The 13203-nt window shown below is 39.2% G+C and overlaps 1 protein-coding gene across 1 annotated transcript in view; it reads left to right on the top strand.

Moving 5' to 3' along the window:
- LOC128658081 (zinc transporter ZIP9-B) overlaps positions 1–13203 on the top strand; it is a 168164-nt gene that overhangs the window by 132929 nt on the left and 22032 nt on the right. The window contains exon 6 of the mRNA XM_053712537.1: positions 2758–2892. Within this exon, the coding sequence (XP_053568512.1) occupies positions 2758–2892 (135 nt within the window). The remainder of the gene's footprint in view (positions 1–2757; positions 2893–13203) is intronic.

The following is a 13203-nucleotide window of genomic DNA, read 5'->3' as shown; positions in this document are numbered from 1 at the left end:
ATATATAGAGAGAGAGAGAGAGAGAAGCAAGTAAAATGTGTTCACTCAGTATACTGGGTAGACACAAGTGATACTCTATAATTGGCGCTAGTCAATATTGTGTAGGGTATAGTGGAAGCTATATAAGACAAGTACTGGTTGAGATGTATGACCCCAATCAGTAAGTGTAAATGTGTATACAAGGGTTGACACAGCGCCTATATATCCATTAAAATATGGGTAATGTATGGGAATATGAATAAAAGAGATAAATAATAGATTAAAAAATATTGATAATAAATAAAAAAGATATAAAAATATATAGTAAAATAAATAATACTAAAAAGTAAATAAATTGTGAAACAATGTTCATATAAGTCTTTAGAATGTATACAGTCCGTAATAAATCTTCACATAAAGTTGATATGCAGTAATAGATGGTATATAATACCCTTACCAGATATTACCCCAATCTAATGAGGTAAGTATGCCGCACTGGGGGTATATATAGATAGTAGAATCTTCTCCTTGTATCCAGATGTGATGCCTCTTGGGTTTTCGTTAGCCTCCTGGAGTATGCAGGGATGTGTTTCTGGTTGTAAATAGATCCCTTGCACTTCCTTTGGGTTGGTAGTTAGCCTCTTGGAGTACCTTTTCTGTCTTGGTATAAATGTTCACGTGTGGAAACTTCCTGCAAAAAACTGTTTTTAATTTGAGCGCCTGTACGGAACCTCTGAAAGTCCAAAATTCTTTATCTACCCAAGGTGGCACTCATAACAAATTTACTGGCACTCTACAGTTGCCTATGTTGTCTTTAGAAAGGTCTGTCCCTGCTCTTTGGTCTTTAAAGGGACATGATACCTAAATGTTGAAACACTTGAAAGTGATGCAGCATAGATGTAAAAAGCTGACTAGAAAATATCACCTGAACATCTCTATGTAAAAAAAGAAAGATATTTTACCTCAAAATGTCCTAAGTATTCACACCCCATTTTAATGGAATGTAAGCAGCCAATCAGTATGCCTGTCCCGGGATCTGCAAGGGAGCATGCTTCATGCACACTCATGTTATTTCTATATTCAGTTTAAAAGGATAGTAAACCCAATTTTTTTCTTTCATGATTCAAATTGAGCATGCAATTTTAAGCAACTTTCTAATTTACTCATATTATCAATTTTTCTTCGTTCTCTTGCTATCTTTATTTGAAAAAGTAGGAATGTTAACTAAGGAGCTAGCCAATTTTTGGTTTAGAACCCTGGCTAGTGCTTGCTAAATGGTGGCTACATTTAGCCACCAATAAGCAAGTGCAACCCAGGTCTGAACCAAAAATGGGCCGGCTCTTACGCTTTCATTCCTCCTTTTCAAATAAAGATAACAAGAGAAGGAAGAAAAATTGATAATGGGGTAAACTAGAAAGGTGCTTAAAATTGCACGCTCTATTTGAATCATGAAAGAAAAAACTTGCGTTCAGTATCCTTTTACGGAAGTTTACTATGAAATCTCATGAGATCACAGTAAAACAGTTCATGGCCATGGCACTGCTGATGCTGATTGGCTGTTGCTCATTTCTTCCTTTTTTTTACCTGCAGCTGGGCAGTAACTGAAATATAACTTTTTACAGATACTTACTCTGGTGAGCTGAGGAAATTGTGAGGTAAAATATCTTCCCTTTTTACATAGAGATGTTCAGGTGATATTTCCCTGTTTGCTTTTTACAGTTATGCTGCATCAGTTTCAAGTGATTTAGCATATAAGTTCCTTTAAATCAAAACCAGGGATCTTTGTGGCTACTGACTATAACAATCTGTGATTAGACTCTGAATCAGATATAGTGCCAAAACCAGAGGCATTGACAGTAGTCATTTTATCTTTGCACACAATATATCGGCAAGTAAACCAGCATTGCAGAAGATCTGCATACTAAAACAAGTGATTACATCATTGAAGGGACTAAAACCCAAAACTTTTCTTTCATGACTTAGAACATGACATTTTAAACAACTTTTTATTTACTTCTACTATCTTAATTTTTTTAGTTCTTTTGGTACCCTTTGTTAAAAAGCATACCTAGTGAGGCTCAGGAGCAGCAGTTCACTACTGGGAGCTAGCTACTCATTCGGTTACCCAATGTGTAGAGCTAGTTCCCAGTAGTGCATTGCTGCTCCTTCAACAAAGGACAACAAGAAAATGAAGCAAATTTGATAACTGAAGTAAATGAAAAGTTCAATAAAATTGTATGCTCTATCTTAATCATGGAATAAATATTTTGAGTTTTAGGTTCCTTCAAATAATGTGGTTTTGTTGGTAATTGTTTTAAAGTACAGGGACATACTCCTTTAAAAAGCATTTTATTTTATGTGCATTGATGTGGCCAATTACCAACTGATATAAATGTGCTCTTAAACGGATCAAGCAATCACTGTACCATGTTGTAGTCAAGTCTAGGCAATAGCTTTTGAGGTGCTAAATTTCAAGAAGGGGGTCTCATTTTCTGTTACTTATTTCCACTTTTTATTTGTCACCTTTCACCTTCTTATTCCTATATCTTTGCTCTGTGTAAAGCACTGTGCATGTTAAAAAGGTAGCTGGCATCAGATTTGAGTGTGATGCTGTAATGAATGAGTTGCATAGACTCCTCCCCTGCAGAACTACCACTGTTTGCTGGCAGAGAGTTTTGAAATGTGCACTAATACATTGAAGTCTTTCTGGGACCACTGAAAACCAAACAGAAAAACAATTGTGTTCCTTTGTATTTATTCTTTTACTTATCCCGTTAGGCTCCGGCTGCATTTGGGTTGGTCTCGTTTCTCATGCATGCCGGCTTGGAGAAGAAACAGATTCAGAAGCACCTTTTAGCATTTTCTTTGGCTGCTCCTTTGCTGACCATTACCACCTACCTGATCCTGAGCATGGTGAGATGATTGCTAACATTTCTATTAAGTTAAATATTATTCCTGAACAGGGGTGTAAATATTTATGCAAACCAAAGATGTAAATAAATTGTTAGTGTTTTACAATATGCATTAAATTGTCTTTAGCCAGATTGATAATGTTATTTAATAATATGGTCTTGCTGCCCATCATATTTATCACAACTTTTCTCACATTAATGGAGGTTCACTTACTAAGTGACAAAACCTTCTGTAATCAGGAATACACCTTATGAGTTTCCACCTAAAATATACGGATACATGGTACAAATTTCTATCACTTGCTATCTGTTTTACAGAGTCCATTAAATATGTATATAGTGTGTGTATTTGTGTGTGTGTATATATACTATATGTGTGTGTGTGTGTATGTATGTATAGGGGTGGAAAAATATCACTATGGTTTACTAGTCGGGGGTTAAAAGTTACTAGTCCATTCAATGTTAAAGATAAGAAAAACATCAAATTTCTAAGTCGTCCAGGACTAGTGGACCACTAGAAATTTCAAGATTATATATATATATATATATATATATATATATATATATATATATATATATATATATATATATATATATAGTCCCCACCAGTTGCTCTGCTTTTATGTTGTTGTTGTTTTTTCCTTCTTAATATGAGGAGAGTCCACGGCATCATTCCTTACTGTTGGGAAATACTGAACCTGGCCACCAGGGGGAGGCAAAGAAACCCCAGCCAAAGCCTTAAATACTCCCCCTACTTCCCTCATATCCCAGTCATTCTTTGCCTTTCGTCACAGGAGGTTGGCAGAGAAGTATCAGAAGATTCAGAGCAGTTCCTTAAGAAGGGTATCTGTCCTTCGAAATGGGACTGGAGTTTTAGTGGTGAGAGCATTGACGAATGTTAGAGTCTGGAGATGCAGGGAGAGTCTTTCTTCGAACCCATCCAGACTCGTATTAACAGCTCCTAAGCAATCAGTGTTGACGAGTTTCACTGCCTGCTTCCATCACTCAAGTCCATGTCAGGAGCATTGCTACAAGACTGTCAAACTTGAGAGGCTATGTTTCTGTTCCACGGCATAGATTCTGGTAAGATTGTTTCATTTTTTTATACACATATGATAACGCAAAAAGACAGGGTCACAGTGTGGCTCCTTTTATCTGTATGGAATCAAGGGTTAATATCTCCGGAGGGGGGTTATTGAACAGGGGGGATTAATCACATCATTTTATTTTATTATGATTATGCTGCAACATGTGTGAGATGAAGCTCAGGCAGATGTTGGAACATACAGGTTTTACTTTCGTTTTTGGAAGCTGCGCAGCCTGAAAGGCTTGGCACTCTTTTTTTCCTATTATAGCAGGGGCGGTCCTGCATTGTCCACCGTGTGCCCGGTTGTGGTCACACTGATTTCCTTTCCTAACCATGCGGTTTACTGGAGAAGAAGCGGTTTCTCTGTTTGGCCTGGGTCATAGGAGGTGGTGAGTGCCCCAGCCATTGGGGGTGTAAAAGGTGCCGTTTTATCTTATTATTCAATAGTCCAATTTCTAAGCGCAAACTATGGAGGATTCTGATACATTAGAGGGTACTCCCTCTTTACCTAAATCTAATACCTGTCTATATTGTGAGGAGGCCGCGGTATACCCACCTGCTCAATTATCTTCCACATGCCTTGATAAAATAATCATGTCAAAGAAAGTTAATATGTTTGATACCACTGAGCCGTCCACCTCTGAGGTGTCTCTGTCCCTTGAGGTGTGCACCCTACAGTCATCTCCTAATACACATGCAGCTTCCCGTAACACTCCTAATCCTCCATCTGGAGGGGCCCTTTTACCGCCAGACTTTACTGAGCAGTTACAAACGGCAGTGTCTGCGGCCTTCAATGCTTTATCTCGCCCTGCTAAGCACAAGCGAATGGTCAAATTTTGCTATCCTTCTCAGGGGTCATCTACTAGCTTATTGGATTTATCTGATACAAGATTATCCGATGATGAAGACGCCTCTGATACTTCAGAGGGTGCTCTTTCTGGGTCAAAATCTGCTGCCTCTAAGCCTCCAGCTGCGGAGGAACCAAACTTTATATTTAGGATTGAACATTTACACATTCTGCTAAAGGAAGTTTTGGCTACTTTAGAGGTTCCAGAGCCTAAATTGCCTGAGGAACCTTTGATTCCTAAATTATATAAGGTCTAAGAGGACAGGGTTGTACCACAGACTTTCCTGGTTCCCATGAAGATGGCGTACATTATTAAGAATGAATGGGAAAGAATTGGTTCTTCTTTTTTTTGTTGTTGTTTCAACTGGCAGCGGCTGTTGCTGCGGTTGCTGGAGCGGCTACCTTCTGGTGCAAAAAAGAGAGGCCTTTCTAGGGTGCGTGAGGAATCTTTCCTCCCTGGGAGTCATTGTCCCGGTACCTCCTGCAGAAAGAGGTCTGGGATACTACTCAAACCTTTTTATGGTCCCAAAGAAGGAGGGAACTTTCTGCCCAATTCTGGACCTAAAGTGCTTAAACAAATTCCTATCTGTCCCCTCGTTCAAGATGGAGACAATAAGGTCCATCCTTCCCTTAGTTCAGAAAGGACAGTTCATGACCACGATAGATCTGAAGGATGCTTACCTTCACTTTCCAATACAAGTTCCTAAGGTTTGCGTTCCTGGACCAACACTACCAGTTTATTGCACTTCAGTTTAGTCTAGCTACTGCTCCAAGAGTTTTTACGAAGGTTCTAGGGGCTCTGCTTGCAGTGGCCAGGACCAAGGGTATAGCAGTAGCGCCATACTTGGACGATATTCTGGTTCAAGCACCATCCTGTCATCTGGCAGAAGACCATTCGAAAGCTCTTCTATTTCTTCTTTGATCTAATGGATTTGAAGATAAACTTAGAAAAGAGTTCTCTTATTCCTAATACCAGGGTGGAATTCCTGGGTAATATAATAGATTCCAGATCCATGAGGATATTCCTTACAGACCAGAGATGTTACAGGCTAACTTCCACTTGTCTTGCCCTCCAGACCGCCTTAAGGCCCTCTTTGGCTCGGTGTATGGAGGTGATTGGTCTCATGGTGTCCAGCATGGACATCATTCCTTTTGCCAGATCCCATTTCAGACCACTTCAGCTGTGCATGCTGATACAGTAAAATGGTGATCATTCGGATCTGTCTTAACAGATATCTCTGGACAACCGGTCGAGAGAATCACTCTCCTGGTGGCTCTGTCCAGATCACCTGTCCCAAGGGACATCCTTCTTGAGACCATCCTGGGAGATTGTGACTACGGACGCAAGTCTTTCAGGATGGGGAGCTGTTTGGGGTGGCAGGAAGGCACAGGGCCTATGGACTCGAGAGGAATCCCTCCTCCCGATCAACATTTTTTAACTTTTAGCGATCTTCAATGCTCTGAAGACTAGGCCTCTTCTGGGTTCATCCCAGTTTATCAGATTCCAATCAGACAACATGACCTCTGTGGCTTACATCAACCATTAGGGGGGAACGAGGAGCTCCCTAGCAATGAGGGAAGTATCTCGGATTCTGGAGTGGGCGGAGGCCCACAACTGCTCGCTGTCAGTGATCCACATCCCAGGTGTGGACAATTGGGAAGCAGATTTCCTCAGCAGACCATCCTTTCATCCAGTGGAATGGTCTCTCCATCCCGAGGTGTTTGCAGAGATTTGCAACAGATGGGGATGCCGGAGATAGATCTCATGGCGTCCCGGCTCAATTCCAAGCTACCCAGATATGGGTCGCGGTCCAGGGATCCTCAGGCGGAGCTAATAGATGCATTAGCAGTGCCTTGGAGGTTCAATCTAATTAATTTACATTTTCCTGCCGTTAACACTTCTCCCTCATGTAGTGGCCTGCATCAAGCAGGAGCAAGTTTCAGTGATACTGATTGCTCCATTGTGGCTGCAAAGGATGTGGTTCGCGGACCTGGTGGGGATGTCCTCATCTCCTACATGGAAGTTACCTTGTCGCAGGGATCTGCTGGAACAGGGTCCCTTTGTTCATTAAAATCTAGATTCTCTGAGGCTGACTGCGCGGAGATTGAATGCTTAGTCTTAGCCAAGAGAGGTTTCTCTGAGAGGGTTATTGACACTCTAATTCAGGCTCGTAAGCCTGTTACTTGTCGCATCTATCATAAAGTGTGAAGAGCTTACTTCTTCTGGTCTGAAGAATGTAGTTTTGCCTGGCATAAGGTTAAGGCTGCCAGGATTCTTTCCTTTCTACAGGAGGGTCTGGAGAAGGGCCTTTCTGCCCCTTCCCTGAGGGGACAGATTTCGGCCCTTTCTGTTTTGCTACACAAGAGGCTAGCAGAGCTCCCTGATGTGCAATCCTTCATTAAGGCTCTGATCAGGATCAGACCTTTGTTTAGATCCAACGCTCCACCTTGGAGTTTGAATCTTAAGTTTTTGCATTCGGTTGACATTAAATTGTTGTCCTGGAAGGTTCTTTTTCTATTGGCTATTGCATCGGCACGCAGAATTTCTGAAATGGCTGCCTTGCAATGTGAGTCTCCTTATCTGGTGTTCCACATTGATAAGGCTGTCCTACGTCCCCGTTTGGGTTTTGTTCCTAAGGTGGTGTCTGATCGTAACATCAATCGGGATATTGTGGTTTCTTCCTTGTGTCCTAATCCTCCTCCTTCGAAGGAACGTTTACTTCATAATTTGGATGTGATTCGAGCTTAGAAGTTTTATCTTCAAGCTACTAAAGATTTTAGACAAACTTCTTCCTTGTTTCGTTATCTACTCTGGGAAGCGTAAGGGTCTGAAGGCTTCTTCGACTTCCTTATCTTTTTGGTTGAGGAGTGTTATACGCTTAGCTTATGAGTCAGCGGGACTTAGACCTCCTCAAAGGATTACGGCTCATTCCACTAGAGCGGTGGCTTCCTCCTGGGCCTTTAAGAACGAGGCCTCTATGGATCAGATTTGTAAGGCTGCTACCTGGTCCTCCTCACATACGTTTTCTAAATTCTACAAATTTGACGTTTTTGCTTCGGCTGCTTTTGGGAGAAAGGTTTTGCAATCTGTGGTGCCCTCAGATTAGGGTCTGCCTTTCTTTTACCCCTCCCGTTATCATTCAGTGTCCTCTAGAGCTTGGGTATAGTTTTCCCAACAGTAAGGAATGATGCCGTGGATTCTCCTCATATTAAGAAGGAAAACATAAATTATGCTTACCTGATAATTTTGTTTCCTTCTGTATGAGGAGAGTCCACGGCCCCCGCCTGTATACTCTGATGGGCGGACCAAAATTTGTTTTCTCTTCCGGCACTATTTTTGCTCTGATATTTCTCCTACTGTTTCTTGTTCCCTTGGCAGAATGACTGGGATATGAGGGAAGTAGGGGGAGTATTTAAGCCTTTGGCTGGGGTGTCTTTGCCTCCTCCTGGTTGCCAGGTTCAGTATTTCCCAACAGTAAGGAATGATGCCGTGGACTCTCCTCATACAGAAGGAAATGAAATTATCAGGTAAGCATAATTTATGTTTTTACCAAAATATATATTGTATGTATTAGGGATGCACCGATACCGATACTAGTATCGGTATCGGTACCGATACCAAGTATTTGCATGAGTACTTGTGCAAATGCACTGATACTTAAACCGATACCTCCACTTCCTACCCATATGCTATCTTGTAGGGTTTTTTCAAACTGCATGTTCCCATTTCATTTTAAACTGGAGAGGAGACTAAACTAAAAATAGTAGTAAAATTGTTTACTATTGTTCTGCCAATACAAATTGCTGTTATTTGTATTATTGTAGGAGAGATCACTGTACCTCGTTCAGACAAACCCCTGAAGTACTGGGCAGTTAATAAACAGATTTCCAGCTCTGGCTAAAATGGCCCAAAAATATCTTTCTGCCCCATGCAGTAGTGTGGAAAGATAAAGGCTGTTCAACTTAGAATCAAACCTCCATACAAATGTCAGATTGATGTTATATAACAGCCCTACAACCCAATTGCATCACCCCTTTAAATGTAATATTTTATTGTAATAGTTTTTATTTATAAACATGTTCAGTGAACTTTTTTATTATTTCATAATGTCTTTTGAGCTACAGTCCTTTATAATTATAAAGAAGGAATCTTAAATAATTAGTCTGTATTGTGTTTGGTAAACTGTCACATGACATAAAAAAAGTATCGGTAATTGGTATCGGCGAGTATTTGAAAACAAGTATCGGTACTTGTACTCAGTCATAAAAAAATGGTATCGGTGCAACCCTAGTATGTATAATACATCCAGCGAGAGACTGTAGTGCTCAATCCATTATTGTCAATGGTGGTGCTCTTCATCTCCAGAGAGCTTGTTGCATTGGGGGAGAGAGAATATGCACGCTCTACTCAAGGCACCTTGCACTAAATAGCCCCTGCCATTGCCAGTAATGGTTCTGGCCTTTTGGCCTCTGATTGGCTGTAGCTTTCTCAGCCTGTTACAATATACATGAATAAGCAAGCATACTATAACTGCTTCTGTGTGCTGCTGTCATCCTAGGGGCATTGTAGGGAATCTTTAAAGGGACACTGTTCTGTAAAAATGTATCTCCTTTAATGTGTTCCCAATGATTCAGTTGACCTGCTGGGGACTCCTATTACCTTTAGTTTGACATTTTATATAGCTTAATAGTAATTAAAAATAATAAAAAAATTATTTTGCTTGTTAAAACCACCACCTTTACTGAAAATAACAATAATTTTGTATTTTCTAAAGAAAAGTTATGTATACAAAAATCAACAGCAACACAGTGGGGGTTGGGAGTGACTGATATTAAAATCTTAATTTTTATTTGTTCTTTCTAAGTATCAGCCATTGTGTAAAGAGATAACAGAAGGAGGAATTTGTGCGCAGAGAAATAGATAAGTGTGTCTGCTCTTTCTGCACGCTCAAACCATTTAAATGGGTTGTGCTTTCAATGAACATAAAAACCAGCTATTTCATATAAGAAAATAAATCTTAAGGAGCCATTCCCAATGCATTTTATACTCTGCAGTAGAGCTGCAACAACTAATCATCATACTCGATAATAATCGATTATGAAAATGGTTGTCAACGAATCTCATAATCGATTACGGTAGTTGGTTTGCAATTAGCTGGTCTGTGCACAGCACCAGCTGCTTTACTCCGATAAGCTCCTGCACTTGGTATTGTGTTTTATGTTTATGTCCTTAGCCTAAAGGACGTCTACAGAAGTTTACTTTTCACTTTTTCAGGACAGTATAAGTTTACAACTACTCCTGGCTTATGTGCAACCCAGATATAATAGTCATCATTTGTATCGTTTATATTAAATCAGGAGATTTTGGACTATGCTTTCATGATATAGTGCTGAGCTTGTTATTTACACCTAGCCCCTAGACTGATGGGAGTTATTTAAATTAATGTGCACCATTATCTGTTTGCACAATTATTAGCGGATTGCTTGCTATTGCTGATTTTATGTACTGTATAGATAAATGTGTAAGGCTTTGTCCTGTTATTGATATAAAGCCCTAAGCGCTTTTTTTTATTATTATTTTTTTTTTTTATATTTTTAATAAATTATGATATGTACCAGATTCAACCTTTATAATTATATATTTGTTATTTTTAGAGAGTACTAGATATTTTCCCCCTAACCTTTATAACTGTTTATTTACCATTGCATATAGATATTAAATATATTTTTTTATGTTAGAATGAAGTCAAGGGTTACTTTATTGAGATGCCCCTTGCAAAGGTGGAAAACACTTTGTATTGGTGGAGAGTTAACAAAGATAAATATCCCACTTTGGCGAAATTGGCAAAACCCTACTTATGCATCTCAAGCACCTCAATACCATCTGAGTGCCGCTTCTCTGCTGCAGGAAATATAGCTGCATACAGAGAACCAGCCTTAGCCAGGAGCATGTGGACATGTTGAGATTTTTGCATTTCAATGCAAAGTTTCTGAAAGAGTGAATAACAATGTTAAAAACAGTAATAGTCTACTTGTTTCTAGTTCTACCTCTTTTCAGTTTGCGGTTTTGCTTAATTATAAAAATGTGCTCTGCTGCTTAAAAATTGGACAAACGGTTATGTAAAGTTAATGTAAAGTTTTAGTCTGAAGTTTATATTTGTAACACTGAGCCCAGAGGCAGAACATTTTTTCACTTTCTGTGATGATATTTTTTCTTTATTGAAAATTTTCTGCAGGTCATTTTGAAATTATATTTTAAAGTGACACTAAACCCAAAAAATGTCTTTCATGATTCAGGTAGAGAATACAATTTTAAATACCTTTCCAAGTTACTTCTATTATCTAATTTGCTTCATTCTTTAGATAATCTTTGTTGAAGAAATAGAAATGCACATGGGTTAGCCAATCACACGAGGCATCTATGTGCTTCTACCAATCAGCAGCTATTGAGCATATCTAGATATGCTACTCAGCAAAGAATATCAAGAGAATGAAGCAAATTAGATAATAGAAGTAAATTAGAAAGATGTTTAAAATTGCATGCTCTCACTAAATCATGAAAGAAAAAATGTGGGTTTCATGTCCCTTTAATATAAGCAGTTAAAGCACCAGCTCAATTGCAATTTGTTGTTTAACTGGAGGATAAAGCAACTGTTAAAGTTGTATAATATATTGCATTTCAAATTAGCTGCTGATTTGTTTCCTTTGTTCTTGGCCTAAAGTCACATAATTATAAAGGTATAAATGTAGTAATGAAAAGATGTATAAATCACAAGGCCGTATTACATTCAGGAGTCATAGCTTTATTGACCGCTGCTCTGTATTTGACTGTTCTCTTCAAACAGCGCTTTGCTCTGGCTGCAAAGTGTTAAGGAAAACTTACACAGTACAAATAGAGCACAGTACTGTTTGAAGAGAGCAGCGCTGCAAAGTGAAAGCGCTAACAGTTACTGCATGTGCCCTGTGCTTTTTGCAGACATTTTCTGTGATGATATCTCAGATAACAGCATGTTCTGCCTTGGGGACACTCAGTATGTGGATTTTTTTTTTAAATATAGGAAACAATTATTGCTAATTTTTTTATCCGATTAATCGAAAAAATAATCGTCCGATTAATCGATTATGAAAATAATCGTTAGTTGCAGCCCCACTCTGCAGCAAGTATAACAAATCACTGGAAACTTATTTTACAGTACACTGTTTTCTTAATGTTAATGCATCACTTTAAAATGTAAGATGGAGAAGCCTGATTGATTAAAATAGTCATAATTTATTTAAATGTAGTCTGTGGGATGCAATGAATATGAAAATAGGGACAATAGGGAGTAATAGATTTTATTATAATTGAATTAATAGCACTGCGGAATCTGTTGGCGCTCTACAAATAACTGATAATAATAATAATAATTCTAACAAATTTCAAAATTATGTCTATTTCCAGTCCTCCTGTATCACGTGACAGCCATCAGCCAATCACAAATGCATATAAGTATATTCTGTGAATTCTTGCATATGCTCAGTAGGAAGTGGTGACCCAAAAAGTGTAAATATATAAAGACTGTGCACATTTTGTTAAAGGACCAGTCAACACTTTAGATTTGCATAATCAACAAATGCAAGATAACAAGACAATGCAATAGCACTTAGTCTGAACTTCAAATGAGTAGTAGATTTTTTTATAACAAATTTCAAAGTTATGTATATTTCCACTCCCCTTGTACCATGTGATAGCAATCAGCCAATCACAAATGCATATACGTATAGTCTGTGAATTCTTGCACATGCTCAGTAGGATCTGGTGACTCAAAAAGTGTAAATATAAAAGACTGTGCACATTTTTTTTAATGGAAGTAAATTGGAAAGTTGTTTAAAATGACATGCTGTATCTGAATCATGAAAATGCAATTTAACCTGAATGTCCCTTTAATGTAAGTATATTGGAAAGTTGTTTAACCCCTTAATGACAGTGCACGTACCAGGTACGTCACTCAAAAATTGTCACTTAATGACAATGGACGTACCTGGTACGTCCACCGGTAAAACAAGCGCTGGAAGCGATCCTGATCGCTTCCAGCTACTTTCCGGTTATTGTAGTAATGCCTCGATATCGAGGCATCCTGCAATAACCATTTTGACCCCTCCAGTGCAGAGAGAGCCACTCTGTGGCCCTTTCTGCACCGGACATCGATGGCCGCATTTGTTGGTGGGTGGGAGCTGAAGTGAGAGGCGGGTGGGCGACCATCGATGGGTTCTGCATCTGAGAGGGGGCGGGGTCTCCAGGGGCGAGCATGGGGGGTGGCGGGCGGGCGCGTGCACGGGAGAGAGCGGGTGGGAACCGCTACACTGTAGAAAAAAAAAGTATAAGTGGGAGAAAGGGG

The sequence above is a fragment of the Bombina bombina genome, chromosome 4, assembly GCF_027579735.1.
Source record: "Bombina bombina isolate aBomBom1 chromosome 4, aBomBom1.pri, whole genome shotgun sequence".
NCBI classification, from domain to species: Eukaryota; Metazoa; Chordata; class Amphibia; order Anura; family Bombinatoridae; genus Bombina; species Bombina bombina.
This window is presented reverse-complemented; position numbering and strand designations above follow the sequence as displayed.